At 40.5% G+C, this 15027-nt stretch overlaps 1 protein-coding gene across 2 annotated transcripts; it reads right to left on the bottom strand.

Moving 5' to 3' along the window:
- Positions 1 to 638: 638 nt before the first annotated feature.
- On the bottom strand, positions 639 to 7106 carry olfml3b (olfactomedin-like 3b). 2 transcript variants are annotated; one of them, XM_066670118.1, is made up of 4 exons: positions 6873 to 7106; positions 6353 to 6484; positions 2847 to 3132; positions 639 to 1537 (listed from the first exon to the last, which is right to left on the bottom strand). In XM_066670118.1, the coding sequence occupies exons 2-4, from the start codon at positions 6458 to 6460 to the stop codon at positions 753 to 755; spliced, it is 1179 nt and encodes a 392-aa protein (XP_066526215.1). In that variant the 5' UTR covers positions 6461 to 6484; positions 6873 to 7106; the 3' UTR covers positions 639 to 752. The 2 variants fall into 2 exon arrangements, with proteins under 2 accessions (XP_066526215.1, XP_066526214.1); XM_066670117.1 differs by lacking the exon at positions 6873 to 7106 and having other exon boundaries at positions 6353 to 6848.
- Positions 7107 to 15027: the final 7921 nt, after the last annotated feature.

The following is a 15027-nucleotide window of genomic DNA, read 5'->3' as shown; positions in this document are numbered from 1 at the left end:
ATTAAACGAAAGCAATCGTTAAGTGTTAAAATAACGAATATATTTCATATTGTTTTTGACATACTATACATTTTAGTCCTATAAAGGTTGTATTCTAGTACTGAACATGTACAGACTTTATTTTTCACTATACCCTCAACAATACAGCATCAGAGCTATTTACATGGCCTTTACATTGTATTAGATGTAAAGAAATCTAGAGATGATTTAAAGTATACTTTACATCTAAATACAATAATTATGTAAAATATGTTTTGAAACATTTTCATATTATTGTATCAGTAAAGAAATATGACTTTTCAGAGTCTGAATAATCTCTAAATTATTGGTTTATTCATGAACAAGAAAGAATTAAATAATCATCATTTAATCAAGAGTCAGCCATTTTATTTTCAAAAATGCAGAAATGAATAAAACCATATGGAAATGTGTTGTTTGCCCTGTGAAGGACTGGCGCCCCCTCCAGGGTGTATTCCCGCCTTGCGCCCAATGACTCCAGGTAGGCTCTGGACCCACTGCGACCCTGAACTGGATAAGGGTTACAGATAATGAATGAATGAATGAAATGTGTTGTCGCAGTCCTAGGAATCGGAATTCCTTTCCAATAATTCTTAACAAAAAACATTAAACCGTTCAAAAATATTTAATGTAATGTTTTATTGTGTATTAAATCAGGTTTTACAATTTTCAACGTTTATTATCATAATTTTGTTTTCTTGGAAGGATGCATTATTTTGTTTGTTTGTTTTTTTTTACACTTCCAGTTTCTTCTTCATTTGCAGCTTGTAAAGAATCTGATATCCATCATCCCAAGCATAGAGAAGTTGCTCTGTGGGACTGTATTTCAGGCTTGAAAGAGTTCCATAGCGTTTCGGGAAATACACTGTAGGAGCGTCATCATTCGTCACCATGTCACTCACGTCAAAAACACACTGGATACGAGAGCGGCTGGGGAGCTTCGAGTTGTACACCACGTAGACGGTGCCACAGACCACGAAAGCAGCCTCTGCGTTCTCTCTTGGACACGGAGTATCCCACATCTGCTCGATGGCCAGTGTTTTGGAGTCCACTTTGGCTAGAGAGACATGGTTCTGGTTCTCTTTAGTTGCATAGATGGCCCACAGTCCTTCTTCGTCTGCAGCCAGGTCAATGTACGTCTCTGGATTGAGGGTATAGACTGGTAGCTGGTCTTTAGCTGGAAATACTGCGCTGTCCACCACCATACTTTTCTGCAGGTCATACTTCATCAGCTTTAGCTCCTCACCCTCTTTAACGTAAAACAGGTGCTTGTTGTACACTACATGACCCAAACCACCCCAAGCTGAGGGCAGGTGGATGGACGTGGCTGCTGAAGTGCCCTGGGAGGAGGTGAATTCGCGGAGAGAGCTGAACTCGTACACCGTGTCCTCTCCGGTGCTGTTGAAGATGTACACTTTCCCTGATGAGCTGCCCATGTCTTTGGTCCAGGTGCCCTTGCTGCCACCCACTCGCTTGAGGATCTTCATGGCTTTTATGGTGGAGATCATGTCGCTGCAGTCTTTAGAGATGGTACAAATTAGATTATCGCCATGAGGTTACCTTCCTCACGACTATACACTCAAAGGCACAATAACAATCTCCTGCAGCGCTAACAACTCAGTATTTTACATCACATCACGCTGGTCTTAGAATATTCACATCATTGTTTTTGTAATGACTTTGTGCCGCTACTTTAATTAGTGCATTCTTGTTCGCTTGCTCAATTAAAGTGTTTATCCTGCACTTTATAATGGCAGTCACATTAGTATGCGCTTGATCCCAAAGCATGTTTTGAATGTGTATCCTGATTATAAAAACACTGCCACCAGCACACTGCTTTAATTAGCCGAGAAAACAAAATCAATTATACCACACCATGGATCAGATAATGAGGGTTTTGAGGCCTGGGTGTAGTCTGTATTAGACACGTCAGTAGATCTTACAAGGGAAAAGTGCTATGAATATTCTTGTCCATGACAAGTTTTGTTGCAGCAGTAAACCGTGCTATGGCTTATGCACAAGTCTTGTAGTGTTAAGTGCCTATATACACTGATTATTCACTCACTGTCCATTCTCTCAGCTCCACTGACCACACAGGAGCAGTCTGTAATTGTAGTTCTACAATTACAGGCTGTAGTCCACATGTTGCTCTGCATACTTTATTACCCCCCTTTCCACCTGTTCCTCAGCGCTCAGGACCCCCTCAGAGCAGGTGTGATGTGGTGGTGGATCATTCTCAGCGCTGCAGTGACACTGACGTGGTGGTGGTGTGTTAGTGTGTGTTGTGCTGGTGTAGAGTGGATCAGACACAGCAGTGCTGCTTGAGTTTTTAAACCCTGTGTCCACTCTCTGAGACACTCCTCCCTCGTTGGTCCACATTGTAGATGTAAAGTCAGAGGCAGTAGCTCATCTGTCGCTGCACAGTGTGTGTCGGTCGTCCTCTAGTCCTTCATCAGTGACACAGGACGCTGTCGGCTGGATGTTTTTGGTTGGTGGACTGTTCTCAGTCCAGACACTGAGGGGGTTTAAAAACTCCAGCAGCACTGCTGTGTCTGATCTAACGGTACCATTGTACGACCATTCTGACCAGTGAAGAGCAGAGTGAAAGGGGGTAATAAAGTACACAGAGAAAGAGATGGACTACAGTCTGTAACTGTAGAACAACAAAGTGCTCCTGTGTGGTCAGTGGAGCTGATAAAATGGACGATGAGTGTAGATACAAGGTAGGGGTTCTGAATCCAGTCAATGTTTTCTATCTATCTATCTATCTATCTATCTATCTATCTATCTATCTATATAACTGCAGTGTTTCTGTGAAGTCCCTTTACCTGTGAGCTTGGAGTACTTGGCCTTGTTCTTCTCCTTAGCGACAGTCACCTGCTGCTCCACCAGCTTATCATCCACATCCACGCAGGGCTGTGCGCCATTCTGCGTCTCAAGGTAGTCCATCTCTCGTTCCACCCGGTCCACTCGTGCTCCCACTGAGTCCAACTCACTCCGCAGCACCTCCTTGTTCTTGTCCAGGCCCTCAAGCTGAGCCACCATCTGCTGCTTGAATTCTCGCAGCTCTGACGCATAGCGGCTCGTCTGCTCATGCCACAAGGAAATGCGATCCTAGTCGAAGACAAACAAATGGAGAAGACTTTAATAATGATTTTTAACTGTGACATTTTACAGCACCTTGTGACATTAAAATGGACCCCCTTTGTTTGGACACTCATTGTCCATTTGATCACATTTTCTACACATTATTGTGGACTTAACAAATAGCTCAAATAGCAAATAATCAAATAGCTCTCAAACATGTTACAACTGTCTGTACCACCACTGAGAGGCAGCAGCTTGTTGTTCCAAGCTCTCACAACCACTGCTGTGTGATGCAGTAACCATGTGTTACCGTCCTCACTGCTGGGAGAGAGATGTACACAGAGAGAGAGGCCACGATAATCATCTAAACTAGTGAGAGACATAAGGGAAGCTTTAGCGATAAGCAAAGTTTTATTATACACTGTTTAATATTTATAACAACTACTTGTATTTCTGGCTAACTGGGGTTAGAGCGCTAGGATCCAAGGATGTGCGTGAAGTCTCTCTCTCCACTGCGTGTATACACACAACGTTCAGCCACCTCCTTGTTTCTACACTCACTGTCCATACTCTCAGCTCCACAGACCCTACAGGAGGACTTTCTAATTCTACAGTTACAGGCTTTAGTCTGTTGCTCTGTTTGTTTACCCCCTTTTCACCCTGTTCTTCAACTCTCAGGACCCCCACAGAGCATGGTCATTCTCAGAGCTGCAGTGGTAGTCTGTGTTGCGCTGGTACTCGTCTGCGCATGTGCCACTACACACCCACTGATGAATAGGTAGCTACACAAGATGGTGGAGAAATTTCACTTATACTACAACGTTGAAAAAGAATACAGTAGAAAATGATTTCCCCAAGGCTCTCACTCATGGAATCCTCAAGAAGAACTTGTTCAAGTGTTTTCAGAAAGTTGTTTTGGAAAAAGGATGAAGGTATGGGGTGGTATTGTTTGTTTGGACATTTTCAAAAGCTACGTTACACACGCTGGACTCTATGAAACATTAGGATGTAAATATATGAGTTACACCTCAGCTAAGAGTTATGCAGACGCCTTTTTTTAATCTGGGCATCAGTGGAAAGTATTCAAAGCCAAGCATCTTTGAACAAAATCACATGAATTGACTTGCTTTTGCTGGAACATATGTGCAGAGTCAGCGTGGAGGCGGGAGCTTGGAAGACTTTCTTTTTTCAGCCGAACAAGGAATGAGGGAGAGAGGAAATAAAGCTGAAGAGTCGGCAGCAGGGAGAACGGGGAAATGAGTTTGGGTTTATAAACCTGGAGGCGGCGCCATATATGAGGGGAGTCGAGCAGAAGAAATGGCCCTTTGTTCTGTGTCAAAAGTGTCCCATGTAACAGCCACTAAAAATATGAACATGCTTTAGAAAGTAGGATAATGGAAAGAACAGATCCAGAAGAAGCTCAGCTGAAAGTACAACCCTTCGAGATGCAGATACGTCATCGGAACAGAAAAAAGAGCAGCGCTTCAGTGCCTCTCCGCAGCGATATCAGAGAAAATCTGCTGGACTTCTATATTATCACCCACCACTAATTATCTGTGATAATTATAACACAAACTTCCAATTCCACATTAAATATTGCAGTAGCCAGAGATGCAAGGATGTAGTTGGTTCACCATTAATTTCGTGACATAGGCATTACTACTAGTTATCACTTATACACTGACATCTGTGGCTGTTCTGGTCTCTTGTGCGGACATCTTGCCGGTAATTCGCAAGGCATTAATAGGCCTTTGTCTGAAGTATGCCCCTAAGAAAAGTTCACTTTCAAGGGGTACCCCCTGGCCCTACGTTTCCCAACAATAACTGGGACACCCCTAGCTCTTGGCCAAATGGAGGGGTAGGGCTAAGTGGTGAAATGGGGTTCACCACTTTTCACCACTAAGTATGTATTAAATAACGGAACAGCATTGAAACACCTCATATTTACACAATCAGTACTTCTTTGCACAGCTGATGTTGGCAAATACATCTTTGAGAAGTCTGTAGTTGTTAGATGATAGTCAGCTTTTGGTGGCACTCCATCGTCCACCCCCCATGATTACAGGGGTCCAATCAGCAACTCAAAAGTTTACAAATATTAATTATTGGACGGTGATGTCATGGTTCTTGTTTGTTCTTGGCAGCTTTTTTGTGGCTTTTATATTTTTCGTATCAAAATCAGAATCATATCGACCATAATTAAGAAAGATATAATTGTATAAATGGGTGGCACGGTGGCGCAGCAGGTAGTGTCGCAGTCACACGCCCCCTCCAGGGTGTGTTCCCGCCTTGAGCCCAATGATTCCAGGTAGGCTCTGGACCGACCGCGACCCTGAACTGGATAAGGGTTACAGACAATGAATGAATGAATGAATGAATAGTATAAATTTCGCTGCATTGTCCAGGCCTACTTTTAGATTTTTTTTTTCTTTCTTTCTTTTCTTTGTTTTTTTTTTATTTTATAAAGCTTTTGTTATAAAACATTCTTCTGAGGTTTTTAAATGTTTTTTTTTTTAAATAATTTTGTCCCTCATAACTTCCATTACCTCCAGAATGATTGCTATTTTTTATACGAAGTCTTTTAAATCAGTGAAAATGTCTTTTATAATGACACCTAATGCATTTGGCAGCAGAGGAGCACCACAGAGCAGGTATTATGGGGCTTGTGGATCATTCTCAACGCTGCACAGACACTGACATGAATTTGGTGTGTTGCTGCTGTGTCAGATCCACTTGTGCCAACACAACACACATTAACACATCATCACCACGTCACTGTCAATGCCGCCTCGAGAATGATCTGCCACCCAAGCCATACCTGCTCTGTGAAGGAAAGGGTTGAAGTGGGAAAACTAAGAACGCAGAGCGTAAAACGGACAACAATCTGTAATTGTAGAACTACAAAGTGCTCCCTGTGGAGCTGAGAGAATGGATATAGACTAGAGATATAAGGTGGTGGTCACAAGGTTGTGAGTGATCAGTTGGTGTGTATTTAAATACTGACTTTAATGCCTTATAAATTTAGTTTTTCAAACAGAACTCTTGTTATGCTTCTGAATACAAGTCATAAGACAGTATATGTCTATAATAAGAGAGGAAAACAAAAACTAAAGCGTCTGAATACTAAAATACAAAAACTAAAGCGTCTTATATTCTGTCAGTGTATAGTCTTGAGTTGTCTATATGCAGTGTCCCTTGTTTCTCCCTCAGCCAGGGTCCTGAGGCTCAGGGGCAGACGTTAGCTTACCTCGATGGCCAGGAGTCTCCTCTCCAAGTAGTCCATCAGGGCCTGCTGCTGCTGAGCTGCGGCCAGGCCACAAAATAAAACGAAGACTAGGCGGAGGATTCGCACCATGGCTGTGAGTTAGGGCTATTCGTCCTGAACGAGAGAGAAACAGAGAAAGAGGAAGAGAAAAATCCCTCGTACAGTGTCTACAGCTCGACTGGAATTTGGTATTGAGGGAGAGAGAGGAGGAGCCTGACACATCTGGTTCTGTTATTTACTTCACTCAACTTCTCTGTTTTCGTTTTTCTCTCTCCATTTGGTAAATATTAAGTTGTATTAAAACAAGCTGAAAACATGGCAGTCAGGTAAACAACCAAAAACACCTCTACACTGTTTCTCATTCAAAGCTACAAAGCTATTCGACTGAAGAAAAGCTAACGGTTTCTGCTACGTCTTCTGTTGCAGAAAAAACTCATCATTATTCAAAAATAAATAAACGTTAAGAGCTCATTGGACATTTTTAGTTCACAGTGAAACGGACCTTCATTCTGTGTTCCTGGTTAGGGAACTATTCCCAGAAATGTCCTCTTTTTTTGTTGTCTTTATTTTCCTTGGAGCTCCAACGGCTCCCTCTCTGTTGTGTAACGCTGCAGCTGGCGACCTGACGAGCTTCATTTCATTTTTAAAACACAGCCTGGCAAACCAGGCAATGTACATCAAACAGGTTAAAAAAGGTGAACTGAACATTGTAAAAGCACTGTACGAGAGAGACTTTTTGAAAGTGAGGATTATTTTATTAGCAGCCACCACCATGACATTGTAGTTGGTTATATTTATTAGAGCATGTTATAAACACGATTATTATTAAAGTATCAGTAACAGACAATTTAATATCCTCTTCCAGTCGTCAGTTAAACCTCTAAAATTAAACATGAAAATATGAAAATTACATTTTGAGAAATTATTTCCGGAAAGAAATCTCAAAAAAGTGGCTTGGATTTAATTCTACATTTCTCCATTCAGTACGCACTGATTTATGATTTATCTGGAAAAAGCCCTCCTTCTGTCTCCACCCAAATCTCTCACTACCACTTAACTGTGTCTCAAAAAACCCCCCACACAAATTGGAATTGTTTCCTTGGGTTTATGAAGTCAGAATCCCTAGCTGATTAAATGTGCCCTTGTCTCACACACTCACACCTACGGACACTTATGAGTCGCCAATCCACCTACCAACGTGTGTTTTTGGACTGTGGGAGGAAGCCGGAGCACCCGGAGGAAACCCACGCAGACACAGGGAGAACACACCACACTCCTCACAGACAGTCACCCAGAGGAAAATAGTAACTTAATAGAAAAAGGAAAAAAAAAACTTTTGGAAGCATTGCTGCATCGTTTGTTAACTGCACGCTTGAAATAAATAACTGACTATATGATCAATTATGACAATACAATAATAATAATAACATTAAAAAAAATCAAAACGATCCATAACTTCATGTAAAATGTATCAGAATGTTTTTACATTTTAACAAACTCAAAAATAAGTCATGGTCAAAACTAAGCAGAAAAGCAAATGAGTCAAAATCAGTAAAGTGCAGCACATTTTTAATTATTCAGCGTTGGCAAATACAGGAAAGCAACACTCAGATGTCTCCACAAGGGGGCACTTTATCCACTGTGTATTTGATTTTTATTTGCACTGAATAATTTGTTTCCCTTTTGAAACTTTATTTGCATTATATCATCAGCACAGTAGTAGATATATGTCTCCGTTCATCTTAAAATATTAAAGATGCTGTTTCTTTACACAAGTTCCCAGCAACAACATTGTCTTTAAGATGTCCTTAAGTTATACTTTTAAGTTGCAAGGATGTTAAATTTTATGTTCCCAGTGACCCTTATAGAATATTTTTTTCTTGTCAGATTCTAACCAACAGAAAGCCATTTATGTTCATTGCCTTATGTTCTCTACATGTCATTTCTATAAAAGACGTCCTCTTACTGTGTACAGAGGATCAGACACTGGTGAATGTTAAGGAGATAGTGTTTGAGACTAGAGTAAAAAAAAGTGCATACTACTGTATTTACAAAGTAAAAGACTATACCTCTTTAAAAACACAATGTTTTAAAATGTTTGTGATTATATAAATGATCACGTGGCAGCAAAATACCAAAGAGGGTCGTGTAATATTAATATTCGAAGCGCAACCAGCTGTAAATGTAATAGCTGTCATCACTGGCCTTGGTGAGGGCCCTGTGTTCAGGGCGAACAAAGTGTGATCAATATTACAGCCCTGAAGTTAAGTAATTAGACTTAATCTTAATAGATCTTCTGACATCTAATCTGCATTTAAAAATAATCTGGTCTTTATTTCCACAGATAATTGAGGAAACAACTGCTACGTTTTGGAGGAGTGGGGTTTTCTCTGAACCTCATTTTTTTCTTATTTTTATTTTCTGAATGTAAATATTATGCAGTTTTTTTTTTTCAAACAAAATAATTATTTTATGGTTCAAAACATAAAATGGCTCTTAATTTCATAAACCTGAGGTGCCACAGAGGGGTTATTTATTGTCAGTGTATTTCATCATTCGGCACTGACTCACTCTACTTTATATGATCCTCTGAGAATACATTCCTTGAGCACTATTAATATTGAAAGTTTTTTTGAAGCAAGGTATTGAACATTTTAAAGTGGTGTATTCTGTTCAGAATCTAAACAAAGTAATGAATCATAAATGGGAACTAACAAGTGCATGCGGAAAGCTTGCAACATAGTGTCGTCTGTGTTATTGGCTGCTTATTAATGGCTGAAATATTCTAATTTGCAGGGTTCGAGTTGACCTTAGCTAGACCTTAACAAAACACAAATTTATATTTATATTCTAGTAAATGGAAGACGTCTCACCTCCGCAGAACGGTCTCAGGGGTGAGAAATGAGACCAGTTAATAATCCCCTCATAGATCTCACATCACATCTAATCTTCACAGGAAATGTGTGTGTGCTCCGCATTGTTCTTGGAATAAACTGCATGTTTTCTGCAGATTAGGCTTTACACAGCAGTGAAAATGGAAAAACTTTATTAATATGAGACATAGTTCAACTGGAATATACAACATCATCATAAATGTGGCTCAGCTCATAAAATATATCAGCTTACATTCATGAGCTTTTAATTGATTACTGGAAATAATCACCATTTATAACACTATACAATCAAATATACAGAGAGACAATTATATTTACTTTCATACAGACCACATTAACCATAATGTGTAAAAGTTAGACATTTGTTTCATATAAAATACAGATCTTGAAAGATACAGGGGCGGCACGGTGCAGCAGGTAGTGTCGCAGTCACACGGCTCCAGGGGCCTGGAGGTTGTGGGTTCGATTCCCGCTCCGGGTGACTGTCTGTGAGGAGTGGTGTGTTCTCCCTGTGTCTGCGTGGGTTTCCTCCGGGTGACTGTCTGTGAGGAGTGTGGTGTGTTCTCCCTGTGTCTGCATGGGTTTCCTCCGGGTGATTGTCTGTGAGGAGTGTGGTGTGTTCTCTCTGTGTCTGTGTGGGTTTCCTCCCACAGTCCAAAAACACACATTGGTAGGTGGATTGGCGACTCAAAACTGTCCGTAGGTGTGAATGTGACATAGACACAAGGAGAACACAGACTCAAACATGTCTCTGGTAAAATATATTAAACACATTATTATCTGCCAAATGTTACACAAAGATAAGAATTCCTGTGGGAAACATAAATGTAACTAAATGCAATTTCACTCATATGAACTGCAGGGAAAGAGCCTTTACATTTAGAGCCAACTGTTTAGGAATAAACGGACACAGTGGAGATACATAAACGTAGACAGACATATCTCAGGGAGCCCTCGTGTCTGTGCTACATTTGTGACTCTCCTCGTGTAGTTTGATGTTATAATGAAGCTGGTCAGAATGACAACTCACTCTGCTATTTATAATACATGTAAGGTTAAAGTGAATGAGCTATCTCCACTAAGTCTCTGTGTTTCTCTCTGGCAACAGAACAGCCGTCCACCCCGTCTCTCCTGAGGCTGGAGAAACATTGTGTGAACTGGGGTGTTGCCACCTGTCTGACATCCAGCCAACTTTGACCATGAGGCAGCACCTACACATTCCACAGAATACACCTCAGTATGTGAGTTTCCACTCACCTTTCATGGAGCTTCCTGCACGTGCTGTGGAGTGTCACACCTGGTCAATGTGTTGCTAACAGTTGCTAAATTAAGTTTAGAGCTACGTCTTTCAGGAGGTAATCATGGCCTAATGTTTAAAGCTGACTGAGATTAATGTATCAATGAAAGCTAACTCTTAATTTAATGTTGCATTTGCCAACTAAAATGCTCTGAAATTAGTTACTAAAACTTTTTAATTTAGACTGTGTAATGGGGTCTGGGGAAGGACTGCCTGCTAAGCCACCCCCAGCCACTAGAGGGAGACATAGCGTAACTACTCCTTAATTCGAAATCAGCTCCATCTGGGCCGCTCCTATTTAAGAGAAACGACTCTCATTAAGCGCTCAGTCTTGGGTTTCCTCTTCTCAGAGGGCGGCACAAGCCTGGCCGGTAATCTGGTAAATCCCCTGGAGTGTTCTCCTGTTTATCCCTTCTCTCCGCATTAAATCCTCTACCAGACCTTTCCCTTTGAACTCGTCTCTGAGGGCTTCTCTGGCTTCTTTCTTTGGGGTTTAATATATTTTTTCCTTTTTATTTATTTATTTATTTAATCACTCTTCCTGGCCCTTTCATTTTCAGAGGGTTGTTTTGTGTCTTGAGTGTGTTACCCTGTTTACACCTGTCTCCAAACCAAGGCGCCACATTAAAGACGGTCAAACTCAAGAGTTTATTGGGAGCAGCAGTAAACCGAGATTTGTATTAATCTAAACTACTGAAGTAAAGACCCCGATTTTTAAATTTCTGTTAAGATGATGAAGTCTGCACTTTTATGAAGTCCAAATAATATCATAAATGCTCTGGGGGAATCAGCCCTTACAGAGCAGGAGTCTTCTCTTTCACAGCAGTGAAGCTTTCAGAAGGGTCTTCCACAACTGTGGCATATTTTTTCTCCAGGACGGACATCTTGATTCCTCTTCTATAAAAGACACAAGAATCAGAGCATCACTGTATACACCACACACACACACACCGGGCTAAGCCTTGGCATGTGAGACTCTCCTGAATATAGTCAAAATAAATGAGGAAACAGCTGGTGTTTTATTTATTGCTTGTGCTCTTCTGTTATGCCTTATGCATTATTTATGTAAACAAACATTCTTTTTAACATACTCACAAATGACAGATTAATCCACCATTAAGACGTTACTCCTGCTCTGTGCTAAACAAAGGGAACTGGACCCAGGACCAAAGACCAGACCAACACAGGGATGAAGTGGTAACGTGGGCCATGACTGAGATGTTGACAGGGTTTGACTGGGACTGGAGCAGGACGAGGAGCAGCTGGCCAATAGTGATCTTATGTTGACTGTAATGTGTGTTAACCACAAGATGGCACTGTTGCACGACTAAACTGGCCAAAGTGCACTCACTACACTCATGCCAAAAACTTAGTGGCAGTATAATACATAAGTCACTGTTATTTAAAGCTGCATAGTTTTAAATGCATCTGGTCAAATGATGTTTTGTTGATTTTCTGAGTGAGAGCATGCTTCAGAGTTTGCAGGGAAATAATTCTGGTGTAAAACTGCCTTTTTAACTTAATTGTCTGTGACCTTTATCCAGTTCAGAGCGGCTGTGGGTCCGGAGCCTACCAGGAATCTGTGTGCAAGGCAGAACACACCCTGGAGGGGGCGCCAGGGCGACACACACTCGCATACACACCTATGGACACTTGAGTTGCCAATCCACCTACCAACGTGTGTGTTACATATAACACGTATAACATGTTGGAAAACATTTGACATATGGCTGGATGTTTTTGGTGTTTGATTCTCAGTCCGGAAGTGACACTGAGGGGTTTAAAAACTCCAGCAGCACTGCTGTGTCTGATCCACTTGCACCAGCACAACACACACTAACACACCACCACCACGTCAGTGTAATAGTAGAATTACAAAGCACTCCTGTGTGGTCAGTGGAGCTGAGAGAATTGACAGTGAATATAGGAAATCGAGATGGTTATTCTACTTTGATGTGATGTGTATTAAAGTTATTACCCCAAAATAATCCAGTGGTATCTCTGACATTTGCTATCGGTCACTGTAAAATACTCATTCTACTCAGTGCCTGAAAAGTCATAGCAAAACTACACAGTATTAACACTATTATCACAGAACTCACTACTTTGTTTTGTTCGTCTCAGTTAATGTGTCTCTAATCAACAACTTCAGAATAATGTTGGGAACTGTGGCAGCATGTGGTTGGTGTAGTACACAGCTGCCTGCAGAAAACGAGTTGAAATTCAGATTTGGTTTAGCACAGATAATGAAGATTAACAGATATCTGAGTAAAAACTGATGTGATGCCGTGGCTTTCTTTTAGTTCCCAGCAAAGATAAAGCACTGTAAGAACTGATGATATCAACTAACACAAGACACTTACGTTTAAAGACAAACAGAAACAGGTTATTGAACTGTGTTAATACAACAACATCTGCAGAAATCCTTCAATTTGACAGGGAATAGATCCTAATATTAATAGGCAATTGACACTTTTCTTTTATTAATTTAAAATGAGGCCTGTGCAGTTAGGTTCTGAATATTTTATGTGGTTTATATAGAACACTCAAATACATCATAAAAATACATTTTAAAATTGGATATAAATTACATTTTATAAAGTTGTGTTTTTTTAATATATTTTTTTGGTATATGCATAATATAAAAATTATTTTTATGTGGCCTTTAGTCTTAAAAACAACAAACTCCATTTTATTTTAAACATCACTGTGTAACTGACATTTAATGTAACTTCAAATTGACAATAACATTAGCTTAGTGTTAGCCACGTATGTGAAGTATGAAAATAATGACTAGACGATCACATCCTCTACAGTAGACACTTGGTCTGTGTGGGCCATGGCCACTCATGAGATCAGGCACCAATGTTAGATTAGTTTAAAATCCTAAAAGATGCTCCAATTCAACACAGATGTAAAGTTGTGCTAAGAACAGAGGAGCTTGTTGTTAATTACAAGCGCTCCACTGTGGAGCCTCCAACAGTAATGTGGTGAACATTGCTGAGGTAATATTTAGCATAGTCCCTATGTTTGGAGAATGTTTCTGTGCCTTCGTTTTCTACGATATATTTACCCAAGTCATCTTGTGTGTCCCTATAACGACACGAATACACGGACACACCTCACTGTTACTGACTTTTTGACGAGTGAATTACATCTAGGGTGACCAGACGTCGTCTTTTACCCGGACATGTCCTCTTTTTTAGACTTAAAAAAATGTCCGGCCGGAATTTCACAAACGTCCGGGATTTTGTTTTTCTAGAGCTTACATAGACTTTCTAGAAGTTTCGTTCACAAACTAGTCCCGCCCTCCCCTACTCCGTTTGATTCGCTTGATGAGAAGGGGGCGTGGTGAAGTAGCCTAAAATCTTCTGATTGGACGGTCTGACTGTAGCGCTACCGTTATTGGTCGATAATCTTCTCTGTAAACATTCAGAGACGTGTCCTGTTTTTCACCATCGGAAGGTCGATAACCTTATCTTTAAACATTTAATTGGTCAGTCTGCACGTCAGTAGTCAGCCCCCCCCCCCCCCCCCAAGAAAATAACTGGCTTTCCCTCATCACACACATTTTATAGTTTATTATTTATTATTGTAAACAATGACATTGATATGAAGCACCAACGCTTCTCCAGACCGTCCAATGGCAAGGGGATGTATTTCCTGTTTTTGAAATGCCAGAAACACTTCTCTGACAGTGGCTTTATGGCTAATGCCAACTAAACCAGGCTTGCATTGTTTGTATTTGCTCTTGTTTTTTATGGAGTGTGTCACTATTAATGTGTCCACGATGGCTGTTAAAGTAACTGAATCCATTAAAGTAGCTGAGCATTACCTACATTTGAACTGATCCTGTAGATGTAAGCATTATTTTGACATCCTCTGTACAAAACAAGTTCTAACTGCTTTATTTAGTTCAAAGTAAAATCCTCCTATTTTGTTGAAGCAGGCACGTATAAACCTAACAGTGGATGTTTTCTTCTTGGTTGGTTTGTGGTTGCGACAGTTAAATCAATAACCAGTTTCGTTTTCTGTCAAGAGTCTATGTCACCGTACCCAAACACATCTTTACCATAAGCATGGACCATCAGGACCGTTATGGTCTTTATCAGCAAATTTCATAGATTGAGAACTACTAAATATCCAAAGTAGAACTCTGCATTCCCTGTAAATAAATAAATAAATGAATAAATACTTGGCCTTCACTGTTTCCTTTTGAGCTCAGTGCCATTCTGTTACTTTGCTGAACTTACACACGTTTAAAAACATGATACATCAGATTCACAGCAATATTCCTTTATTCAGACGTTGTCTGTAATCTTTTGCCCAGTTCATGGTGGCTGTGGGTCCAGAGCCCACTCAGAATTAGTATCAGTATCAGTGTAAATCAGGAACACACCCTGAACAGGGCAGTGTCCAGATCCAGGCTCAACATCTTCACACATTTACACCTGTGACTGATCCAC

This window comes from Hoplias malabaricus, chromosome 5 (genome assembly GCF_029633855.1).
Source record: "Hoplias malabaricus isolate fHopMal1 chromosome 5, fHopMal1.hap1, whole genome shotgun sequence".
Lineage (NCBI taxonomy): Eukaryota > Metazoa > Chordata > Actinopteri > Characiformes > Erythrinidae > Hoplias > Hoplias malabaricus.
This window is presented reverse-complemented; position numbering and strand designations above follow the sequence as displayed.